This window comes from Gobio gobio, assembly GCF_949357685.1.
Source record: "Gobio gobio genome assembly, chromosome: 21".
Classification (NCBI taxonomy): domain Eukaryota; kingdom Metazoa; phylum Chordata; class Actinopteri; order Cypriniformes; family Gobionidae; genus Gobio; species Gobio gobio.
In genome coordinates, this window is record NC_137117.1 from 23,920,436 (window position 1) to 23,932,445 (window position 12,010).

At 37.9% G+C, this 12,010-nt stretch overlaps 1 protein-coding gene across 1 annotated transcript in view; it reads left to right on the forward strand.

Annotated features, from left to right (window-relative positions):
• Window positions 1-12,010, forward strand: part of lrp1ab (low density lipoprotein receptor-related protein 1Ab) — a 131,654-nt gene that overhangs the window by 107,021 nt on the left and 12,623 nt on the right. Inside the window, exons 45-69 of the mRNA XM_079803350.1 lie at window positions 52-177; window positions 277-405; window positions 535-654; window positions 763-876; window positions 2,129-2,278; window positions 2,375-2,497; window positions 3,126-3,242; window positions 3,699-3,827; window positions 3,922-4,044; window positions 4,146-4,286; window positions 5,021-5,208; window positions 5,306-5,489; window positions 5,650-5,735; window positions 5,833-5,952; window positions 6,052-6,239; window positions 6,582-6,787; window positions 7,018-7,206; window positions 7,303-7,451; window positions 8,444-8,537; window positions 8,631-8,747; window positions 8,849-8,968; window positions 9,087-9,209; window positions 9,772-9,897; window positions 10,031-10,147; window positions 11,097-11,203. Of these exons, the coding sequence (XP_079659476.1) occupies window positions 52-177; window positions 277-405; window positions 535-654; window positions 763-876; window positions 2,129-2,278; window positions 2,375-2,497; window positions 3,126-3,242; window positions 3,699-3,827; window positions 3,922-4,044; window positions 4,146-4,286; window positions 5,021-5,208; window positions 5,306-5,489; window positions 5,650-5,735; window positions 5,833-5,952; window positions 6,052-6,239; window positions 6,582-6,787; window positions 7,018-7,206; window positions 7,303-7,451; window positions 8,444-8,537; window positions 8,631-8,747; window positions 8,849-8,968; window positions 9,087-9,209; window positions 9,772-9,897; window positions 10,031-10,147; window positions 11,097-11,203 (3,386 nt within the window). The remainder of the gene's footprint in view (window positions 1-51; window positions 178-276; window positions 406-534; window positions 655-762; window positions 877-2,128; window positions 2,279-2,374; window positions 2,498-3,125; window positions 3,243-3,698; window positions 3,828-3,921; window positions 4,045-4,145; window positions 4,287-5,020; window positions 5,209-5,305; window positions 5,490-5,649; window positions 5,736-5,832; window positions 5,953-6,051; window positions 6,240-6,581; window positions 6,788-7,017; window positions 7,207-7,302; window positions 7,452-8,443; window positions 8,538-8,630; window positions 8,748-8,848; window positions 8,969-9,086; window positions 9,210-9,771; window positions 9,898-10,030; window positions 10,148-11,096; window positions 11,204-12,010) is intronic.

The following is a 12,010-nucleotide window of genomic DNA, read 5'->3' on the forward strand; positions in this document are numbered from 1 at the left end:
AGCCACAAAAGCCATTTTAAATTGGTCATTTGTGTTTGTGTATGTCTATAGGTGAGTTTTCTCCATGCCTCATCAATAATGGAGGCTGTCAGGACCTGTGTCTGCTCACATCAGAGGGACGAGTCAACTGCAGCTGCCGTGGAGAGCGCAAACTACTGGGAGACAACACTTGTGTTGGTGAGACAGACTAACAGGAAGCTAGTAGCCTGTTCTGAAAATACTCTATTCGTTTCCTGTGAGAAGTGCAGTATAATATGAACGTAATCTCTTTCTCAGCGGAGAACACAACCTGTAACAGCGTGGATGAGTTTGAGTGTGGAAACGGTGACTGTATCGACTACAGCCTGACCTGTGACAGTCAAGCCCACTGCAAAGACAAGTCTGATGAGAAGCAGTCCTACTGCAGTAAGCATGACACTGTGGCTCTATTCACTGGTTTGCAGTATTAAGCCATTTCTAATCTGTACCCGGTTTACGATGCATGATATTTGAAGTATTAGTCAAGTATTGATCTCTCTCTTTTTATGGTTGCAGTGAACCGCATGTGTAAGAAGGGCTACCGGCGCTGCATTAACGGACGCTGCATCAAACACAGCTCCTGGTGTGACGGCACTGATGACTGTGGAGATGGTTCAGACGAGCTGCCATGCAACAGTATGTGATTTGTCTGAAATAAATAGCAAGAATATGGGAAAGGAGAAATACACAGTTGACTAAAAAAAGTGCAGCCCTCACTGTTTCCATCTCCGTTTTTTTTTTCAGTGACTCTGTGCAGCGCTGCTGAGTTCCAGTGCAAAGACGGTTCCTGCATCACTAACTCTAGTCGCTGTAATCAGGTGGCGGACTGCGAGGATGCCAGTGATGAGATGAACTGCAGTAAGTATTAATCTAAACCTGAGCTGGTAACCAAAAGGTTGCCTGATTTAACCCCACAAGGTTTAAATATAACTCCAAGGAGACTGTAGCTCAAAAATCATATGATGGCATATGAAAGCAGTCTGTGCTTATGTAGCCTGTCAGAAGCACACTAGTGTTTAGGAATGACTGGTGTTGTTTTTTTTTTGTTTTTTTTCTTCAGATTTATTCATTTAATTTAATTTTATAATTAATTCCTAAACTTAAAAAAACAGTACTGTATGCTTTCTTCATAGCCAGTGCTGGAAATAAACCTTTTTTTAACCTTAATAAACCTAATAATTGTATAAAAATATATATATTTTTTTCAACAACAATAACTTTTAGTAGTAGTATATTATTGTATTATATATTTTTCAAAATGATTTGATTATTTGATTTCATATTAGAGCTGCATGATTCTGGATAAATTAAGAAATTCAAATTTTTTTTGTTTCAAATTGAGATCACAATTCTTCTACGATTCTGAACAGACAACTAAAAAAATGTAATCGCTACAGTTTATTTAAAATGTTTAATGAATCTGAATGAATAATTTTTTAAAAATCGGTTTGAATGAATGATTCAATGACTCACTAAATTCTTCCCTTGTTTCATTACCGTTATTTTTTTTAAACAAATCTCTTGAATGAATGATTCAATGATAAATACATTTCTTAATAGTCACTTGTCAAATGTAATCGATACAGTCACCATGTTACTGTCATTTCAATTTTGATCGCTACCGTAGACAGTGTTTATATCCAAACTATATACTTTTATCACAGTTCTTCTGGGATAATATGAATATTTGAATCTGCTTGACTGTTGACTCTTTTGAAAAGATTATGAAGCTGTTTCATACCTATACATGGCAACTGCTCTCTCTGGGTCTGCGGCAGCGCCGTCGCAGATTTGAATGGTCCGTGTGATTTTTGTCAAAGGTTGAATAGACACAGAAGAATCGTTGTCATTTAGGAATGAGATTGCATGTGTTTAAATCGAGATCATGATCTTTTAATTATTAATCGTGCAGCTCTATATCATTGTGTGTGTGTGTGTGTGTGTGTGTGTATGTGTATATATATATATATATATATATATATATATCTCAGAATCAGAATGAGCTTTATATATACATTTTATTTATATAATATAAACCTAATTGTAACTTTGTGGACACAGTTACACATATTCTTGCACACATACAATATTTTGGTACGTCCTCTTTCAGGCCCCACTGACTGCTCTAGTTACTATCTGCTTGGAGTGAAGGGCATGACCTTTGAGAGGTGTGAGTTCACTACTCTCTGCTACGCCCCCTCCTGGCGCTGTGACGGCTCCAATGACTGCGGAGATTTCTCAGATGAAAGAAACTGTCCAGGTTACACACTTCATACATCAGCCTCCTGTTCTCACAGCTAATGAAATGTATGTAATATTGTATAATAAGACTGACCTTTCACTTTCTTTCCCACAGAGAAAAGGAAGCAGAAATGTCCAGTGAACTTCTTTGCATGTCCAAGTGGCCGTTGTATTCCCTTGAGCTGGACCTGCGACAAAGAGAACGACTGTGAGAATGGAGCAGATGAGTCTCACTGTGGTTAGTAAATATTTACCGATCTCTCTCACACTTTTCTCAAGACAAGTTTTTTTTCCTGCATTCTTCTGTTCTGTTCCAAATGTCACTTAATACGTTTATCTTTGGTGTAGGTATTGTTCTCAAGACGCTAAAAACAATAGTACCATTTGCTTTCATCATAGCCAATGTTAATTATTTTATAATTGTTATATATTGCTCCTTGGAACTAATTAAATGTTTTTCCCTTTATTTTAAAAAAAAACCCTTTAATTTGCATTATTATTATTATTATTATTATTATTATTATTATTATTGTAGTTGTTGTTTAAAAATGATCTCATAAAAATAAAAAAGTTATCATTAATTATTAGATCTTATTACTGTCTAGTATCTCAATACTTTTTTTTTAAGATGAAACAAATAAATAAAAAAGTTACTGTACAAATGTACTACTATAATTGAATGTAATTATAATATAATATAATATAATTAAATTTATCAAATTTAAATTGGAGGTATTTTATGTGTTTGGGGGATTTGTTAATTTTGTGACCACAGCTACACCTAAAAATTAGGTTTTATCAAGACAAAAAGTCGATTATATTTAGATTGTTTAACAGTAACAAGTTGTTCACTTGTGTTTTCTCAGATAAGTTCTGTGCATCAAATCAATTTGAGTGTGAAAACCATCGCTGTATCTCTAAATCCTGGGTGTGTGACGGCACTGATGACTGTGGAGACGGCACTGATGAGGACAGCAAATGCAGTGAGTCATGTTACAACTTACATCAACAAACAAAGCTCTAACCTCAGATTAACCATGCTTTTATTTATTTAATGCGCTCCGGGGCGTACTTTTACCTTTGTTCATGTTTTCCAACGGAAGAATTTGTACCACTGTTAAGTTTGTTTGGACGCACCACGTTGGACATCAACAAAACACTTTGGAAGGGTTTTGCCCCCTTTTAAAAACTGCTTTTCTGACGTCACTATGCATGATTTTTACGCTTAGTTGCATTTTATTTGCATTAAGCATTGTTTTCTTATCATCATATCTGTGACCGTGTGATAACAAAACGGTTGAGAACATCTGCTATATTTAACTTTGCTTTTATTTGTACTCTCTACACTTTATATCAACCATGATGAATCTAAGTATTAATCTAGGTAAGGCTGGATGATGAAATGTTTAAGTAACACTGAGTTGATGTATCTCTTCCAGAGACAAAGACTTGTAGTCCAGAAGCATTCCAGTGTCCCGGCTCCCACATGTGTATTTCTCAGCGCTGGAAGTGTGACGGGGATAAGGACTGTCCTGATGGTGCAGATGAGGGCATTAAGGCTGGCTGTGGTGAGTTGCAAGAGGAATCCCTTGGTTTATACCCTAAAACTCTTGCATTCTTTCTGTATTTCCTTCTGTTTATCTCTTTATTCTTTCTCTCAAGCATTCAATAAGACCTGTGATGACTCTGAATTCCAATGTCAGAATTATCAGTGTATTCCCAAAAACTTCATGTGTGATCATGACATTGACTGCCGCGATGGCTCTGATGAGTCGCCCGAGTGTGGTAAGCATGTCTTTTAGTGTTCTGTTTTTTATTATTGGTCTCACACACCAATGAAGTGATCATGCAGTATGTTAATTGTTGTCTTCTCTTTCATAACAAAGAATATCCTACATGTGGGCCGAATGATTTCCGCTGTGCTAATGGCCAATGTTTGAAGCAGAAGAACTGGGAATGTGACGGAGAGTTTGACTGTAGGGACCAATCAGACGAAGCTCCCAAAAACCCACTTTGCACAGACCCAGGTTAGTATGGAAACCTTGAAGGACAAGGTGGGGAAAAAAACCTCTTCCAAAGGCTTTTTTAAAGTTACTTTTTTCCCCTTCTTGCTGATAAAAATAAAAATGTATGTATTTGAAAGTATAATAATAAAAATAAAAAAAAATTCCCTTTTCTCATGAACTGTCCACATACCAATCATTTTTCTGTCACTAGATCTGTCTATCTATGCCCTTCATTATATGGTCTTGTCTTTGAATGCAAATGTGTGTGAAATTGGAAAATACAGGGTTATATTACCATTGTACAACTAACAATAAAAACCTGATGTAATGAATGGGCTCTTGTGGATTCTGGAAGAGTGCCAGGTGTGTAATTTAGTGTGCTAAAGGAGCTTAATGCTGTTCAATTCTCTGCTTCATTAGAGCCACAACTTCCTGTGGCAGAATTAATTCTGGATCATTGACTGGGTGGAAGTGACTTTATGAATATCTGGTTATGGTTGACCTCTTTCAGCATTAACGGAAGTATAAATGTTCCAAAAGTAGCATCGTAATTTTTGAATTACCTTGGAGTACCATGTGAATACAAACACCATGGGACATGAATATGGTAATCATTCAGTAACATGGTATTTATCAGAGTACCATAATATTGCCATCTAATGTCCGTCCGTGAAATTTATGGGACCCAGAACAAAAATCCTCTTCCCCAGGCCCAAAGGAGAACTTTGTGCTTATTATTTTGTTTTTGTCCACAGAGAGGCGCTGTAATGACACTTCCTTCCTGTGCACCAATGGCAAGTGTGTCAACGAGACATTGCTGTGTGATGGCAACAATGACTGTGGTGACGGCTCTGATGAGAACAACTGCTTCGTCAATGAATGTCTCAACAGTAAGCAGAGTGGCTGCTCGCAGCTCTGTGAGGATCTCAAGATCGGCTTTAAGGTATGCGTTTTTCCTTATTTATACACAATACTTGTGTGAATTAATTAGTTGGGCATTGCAGTGAAGACATAAAATGCCTTTTGCCCGGCCCCCACAGTGCCGGTGTCATCCAGGTTTCCGGCTGAAGCAAGATGGGAAGACGTGTGTGGATGTGGATGAGTGCACCACCACATACCCCTGCGCACAGCGTTGCATCAACACGCACGGTAGCTTCCACTGCCTCTGTGTTGATGGCTTTGTGCAGCGTCCTGATGACCCCACCAGCTGCAAATCCACATCTGGTGAGCCTCTCCCGTTATTCTCTTACATTCTATGTATTACCAAAAAGGCTATGGAAGTGTTTCTTTCACAGAGAATATCTGTCCATCTTTCCATCTATCCATCTATCTATCTATCAATCTATCTATCTATCTAAAAGTCAGCTTGTTGCTTAAATTTCAGAGGAGGAACCTTTCCTCATCTTTGCGAACCGTTATTACCTGCGAAAACTCAACTTGGATGGCTCTAACTACACATTAATTAAACAGGTGAGGTGGCTGTCAGTCTAAAAGGCCAAAGAGATTATTTGTAGACTATTGTAACTTTCTAAAATTGCTAAACTGTTACCATTTTCTGTGTTAACAGGGGCTTAATAACGCAGTGGCTCTGGACTATCATTACGCAGAGCAGATGATCTACTGGACGGATGTGACCACACAAGGCAGCATGATCCGTCGCATGAACATCAATGGCAGTAACGTGCAGGTCTGTGTAGTTCTAGAGCCTGCGCATTGATGATTCCTGTATGCGTTTAAAATTGGCCGATGGGCATGTTTGTGACTCTTTTGATTGGCTGTTGGATAGGTGCTGCACAGAACCTCTCTGAGTAACCCTGACGGTCTGGCCGTGGACTGGGTTGGGGGAAACCTGTACTGGTGTGATAAGGGCAGAGACACAATTGAGGTGTCCAAGCTGAACGGAGCTTACAGAAGTGTGCTGGTCAACAGCGGCCTGCGGGAGCCTAGAGCTGTGGCTGTGGATGTGAGGAATGGGTGAGAGTCTAAACTCAGTTCCTGATAAGTTTTTACGTTATGTATTATTTAAGTCTCTGGCTATCCCAGGAATTACTAGTTTATTTTCTATGGATATAAGTCTATTAAAATTGTGACAAAATTACTGATTAATTAGTCAAACAAATTGCAGTTAATCACATTTCATTTTCACATTTTGCGGACAAAAGCCTCCAAATGATTTTTTACAGATTTTTTAAAATATATTTAATTGTAAAAAAATTAATGTGCTAAATAAAATATATATTTATAAAATATATATATATATATATAATAGCCATTTTCTCTTAATGGATTTCTGTGAAATGGTTTAATTATTTCCAGGTATCTGTACTGGTCAGACTGGGGTGACGTGCCACATATTGGTCGCATCGGCATGGATGGCACAAATCGTCACATCATTATTCAGGATAAGATCACATGGCCTAACGGCTTGACACTAGATTTTATTAATGACCGCATCTACTGGGCAGACGCTCGTGAAGACTACATTGCTTTTGCCAGCCTGGACGGATCCAACAGACACATTGGTGAATACAAAGACACCCATGCATTGCTTTCAAGCAATTAGTTTAGAAAAAGTGACCCAGCCTTCATATTCGCCAATAAATAACATCATAGACGTTCCATATTATGTAATATTACAGTCGATCAATTGTTTTTGAGACATGAATACCTCACATTCAGAAAGCTTACACAAGAACATGCTAGATTGTTGCCAATGAATTTAAACGTGAGGCTTTTGTTCTCTTCTTCACAGTGCTGAATCATGACATCCCTCACATCTTTGCCATGACTCTGTTTGAGGAGTACATCTACTGGACCGACTGGGAGACTAAGTCCATCAACAGAGCTCATAAAACACTGGGCACTAACAAAACCACGTTGATCAGCACCCTGCACAGACCCATGGACATACACACCTTTCACCCCTCCAGACAACCTGAGGGTGAGAAGATAAACACATGCTGTAAATGGAAATGTTCCTGCAGTATTTGATGTTGTTTTCTAAGTGTTCTCCTCTCTGACGCTCTTGTGATTGCAGTGACTGGTCACCCGTGTCAGGTGGATAATGGTGGCTGCAGTAACCTGTGTTTGCTCTCTCCTGGAGGAGGCTACAAGTGTGCCTGTCCCACCAACTTCTATCTGGCTGCTGATGGAAAGCAGTGCCTGTCCAACTGTACTGCCAGCCAGGTGTTTTACATTATTTGTGATTTACATTATTCTCAGTGGGGCTTCTTATTAGATTTGTTTATACATACTTTAGCGGAGCTAAAGAGAGACACACACACACACACACACCACACACCTATGACAAATACACATAATACATTCGTGGCATTATCCCTCCCTGGATAACTTTCTATTCACTATACGTTCATGTTGTTTACATTATATGTACTTGCGCGCCGTTTGCCAACAAATCACAGACATTTGATGCAGTTTCGACTTGTGACCGGGAACCAACAAACACACTTGCAGAACTCCATTGCTGCTCCGGAAAAACAAACTGCATCCAATGTTTCCTTAACGCTGGGTTATTTGGGAAGCTGTGACATTGTTGATGTTGTGGTCTAAAAACAAAGCTCCTGTAACCTCTTTGATGGGTGCGCTCTCACATTCGCTCTTACTGGAGAAGTGCCCATACAAGGAATTCAACCCATTTTGACGTAATACATGACCATACTCGAAGAAAAAAAAATTACTCTGTCATACATCCAACTAATTTTTTGAAATTTTGGCCTTGTTTAGCACGAGCATCCAACTCTTTAACAGTGTAAATAAGTCAGAATGCATGAATTCCCCCCCCCCCCCCCCCCATTAAGAAGAATGGCAAAAACACAACAAAATTGCTCAAACTAAAATGAAAACTAAAACATATGAAAATTAAAAACTAATTCAAAGTATTAATAAATACTATAATATTATATTAATAATACTAAAATACTGCATTACATGCAGTATTTGACATTAATGACATTTTTTGCAACATGGTAATGAGAAGTAGGAGTTAGAAATTGTCTAGTCGAACTTGACATGAAAATGTCAACATGCAAAAAATCTTATATATACAACATATAATAAGCAACATATATATATTTTTGATTTTGGAGTAAAATATGAGCTGGACACGTTCTTGTCAGGAATCACACTCTTCTAACTGACTTTCTCTCCTCTGACCGTAGTTTGTCTGCAAGAATGATAAGTGTATTCCCTTCTGGTGGAAGTGTGATACTGAAGATGACTGCGGAGACCGCTCGGATGAGCCTGCTGATTGTCGTAAGTATCAGCTATTTAACTGACGAGAGCGTTAAGTCATGGCCACTTTCAGTCACACATGGCATCCTCATGCTGTGTGTTCTTGGGTTTTAGCCGATTTTAAATGCAGACCAGGCCAGTTCCAGTGTGGCACGGGTCTCTGCACCAACCCAGCTTACATCTGTGATGGAGACAATGACTGCCAGGACAACTCTGATGAAGCCAACTGTGGTATGATGTCCACTCAAATGTATAGAATTTATTTAATCATCTTATACAAGTGTTTAATGAAATTCATTTGCTTAATGAAAACTTATTTTGTCCATGTTCAGACATCCACGTTTGCCTGCCCAGTCAGTTCAAGTGCTCACACCCTAGTCGCTGTATCCCTGGAATCTTGCGCTGTAACGGTCAGAACAACTGCGGCCAGGGAGAAGATGAGAAGGACTGTCGTACGTCTGCTCTTATATCTCTCATTGATTGAATCTGAATGTTTTAATGTTTAATCTACACTATATATGAGGCTGTTTTACGATGAGCTAATAGGCTGAATGTCATGTTCTCTTGTAGCTGAGGTGACCTGTGCTCCTAACCAGTTCCAGTGTGCCATCACCAAACGCTGCATACCACGAGTCTGGGTGTGCGATAGAGACTATGACTGTGTTGATGAATCCGACGAACCGGCCAACTGCAGTAAGGAAATAAAACCTACAAAATATAAACTTATAAAGCTTTTAATCTTAAAGGAATAGCTCACCTAAAAATTAAATTCTAATGTCATTTACACAGTTTTTAAGCTTTAATCCACATATCCTTTTCAAGAATTTCACATTAGAAACTAACCATTTAATTTCGTTGCAAATATCGATATTGCGAATATGTATTATTTGTACTTTTTTTGGTTAATTAATTGCATATCATGTAAATAATTTGACACCCTTTTTTAAATCAGCTAACAATCCATACTTCTTTTAATACCATCAGACGATTTTATTCAGAAAGGTCTCTAATTGATGTATTTAGTAAAGTGTCAACAGGAAAAGATTATGTTTTTATATTTATGAATGTAATTTATTTATATGTCTGTCCATGATTCCTTTTAAATATATTGACTAATTTGTCTTTTTGCCAATTTGAAATGATTTCATCTTGTTTTGCATGAAAATAGCCTTACATGCTGATATGGCATAAATAACCAAATAAATAAATGCGATTGATTGACAGTCCTTATTAAAGCCATTTCTGTTTTCTACAGCTCAAATGAAGTGTGGTGTGGACGAGTTCCGCTGTAAGGACTCGGGACGCTGTATCCCGTCTCGCTGGACATGTGATGGAGAGGACGACTGTGGCGATGCCTCAGATGAGCCCAAAGAGGAGTGCGGTACGACTGGCCATCGCTTCATTTGCTCCATTTATAAAAATGTTGATTACTCATGAAAGTGTGTAAAAGTGATTCATTTTATTCACACAATTTTATTTACATAAAAGTGATTCGTTTTTATTTCTTGTGTTAGATGAGAGAACATGTGAGCCGTACCAATTCCGCTGTAAGAACAACCGCTGTGTTCCGGGCCGCTGGCAGTGTGACTATGATAATGACTGTGGCGATAACTCCGATGAGGAAAAGTGCGGTATGTATTTCAACTGACAGTGTGACCTTAGCGTTCCTGGTTCCCGTTGGAACACCTAAAATGAACAGCCATTTATAGGACTGAATCTAGTGTTTTATTATTATTTGTGACCATTACACATGTCTGTGAGAGGCATTGTGGGTATCTTGTCCTATGTCATGACTCACTCACATTTCTCACTGATGCATCTCACTTCATGTTGTCTCTATTCTTCATTTCACACTGACCCATTGGCTTGACTCAGAGGTACGTCTTTCCTCCCTCCAAACCACCTATTCCAGCCTCCCTTTCTTTCTCCTCTCTCTTCACATCTCCCCATAATTCCATGTGTGTTTGTGACAAAAGTGCCAGCTTCAAAAGTCAATTGCAGCTTCTGCCCCCTAGTGGAGAAATGCTAGTTCTTTTTTCCTACTCCAAACTGAATAGAGAAGCTTTTAGCAGTGAACATTTGTTTATAAGCTCATCTTTTGAGGTTTTGTTTTGTTTTGTCTTTATTGTGGTTTTGTTGCCATCATAATTAAAGTGTTTTAAATTATTCAGAACAAATTAGCAGGGTTCCTGGAAAAAAAAAACCTGGAAATATCCTACCATTATGCAAGTCATGCAAATTAATAAAATCTTAAGTCATATACAATTCTATAAATATATTTACACACAGAATTATATCCACAGATGTGGATTATATAATTAATTAATTAATTAATTACCTTTATATAATATTGCACCAGCTAGAAATTGCTATTTTGTAGTGTAAGTTGCTCATCAGGTTTGGGAACCCTAAATGTGTTTGTGTATTTTCTCAGTCTCTAAGCTGACCTGTTGTCCTTGTCTTGACATGTGTCCCTTTCTTTCCTCCTATGTTTTCCTTATAGTCACTGTGTTTGTGCTCTCTGGCTCATATTTCTTTCTTCAATATTAAGTTTTTCTTCTGTTTCTCTCTCCCTATCAGTGCCGCGTCAGTGCTCTGAGAGTGAGTTTTCCTGCACTAACGGCCGTTGTATTGCTGGAAGGTGGAAGTGTGATGGAGATCATGACTGTTCAGATGGATCTGATGAGGTTTGATTTTATTTTATTAAAAGTATTGCCCCATGTAACATTTACAATTTGAAGGGGTCCTATTTTGTACTCTAATACAACATTTTACAACAAAATAACCTTACAAAACTCTCACTACAAATATACAAAAACAAATGCTCGTCCTCTTCCCCACAACCACAAACCACAACTATTGTCCAAAAACAAAATCACAAAGACTCAACAAATACATCAGTTACAACAGCATGATAACAATTAATAGCAGAAAGTCCTCAAGTAAAAAAACATTGTGTTCTTCAGAACACAAATTAAGATCTTTTTGGATGAAATCCGAGAGCTTTCTGACCACTACATAGACGGCAATGTAATTAACACTTTCAAGGCCCAGAAAGGTAGCAAAGACATCATTGTAAATTACACTGCTGTCTATGGAGCAGTCAAAGAGCTCTCCGATTCCCTTAATTTGTGTTCCCAAGATGAACAAAGGTCTTAAGAGTTTGAAACGACATGAGGGTGAGTAATTAATGACGGAGTTTTTCATTTTTGGGTGAACTAACCCTTTAAAAACAAACATTGTTTTAAGATAAAGATAACCAAAGCAATGACAAGACAGTTAAAAATAAACACATTTGAAAATGAACACAAAACCAGTGAAACAACATTGACACTTATCAGAGGGAAGCCTCTTAGTGTTATTTTGATAAATAATGTCAGCAGAATCAAAAAGAGGTAACATTAACTGGGAAATTATTCTTTTCCTGACCTTGAATGTGAAACAATGAATTGAGTGCACTCAGACAACCATATATTCTATTAACAATATAATTA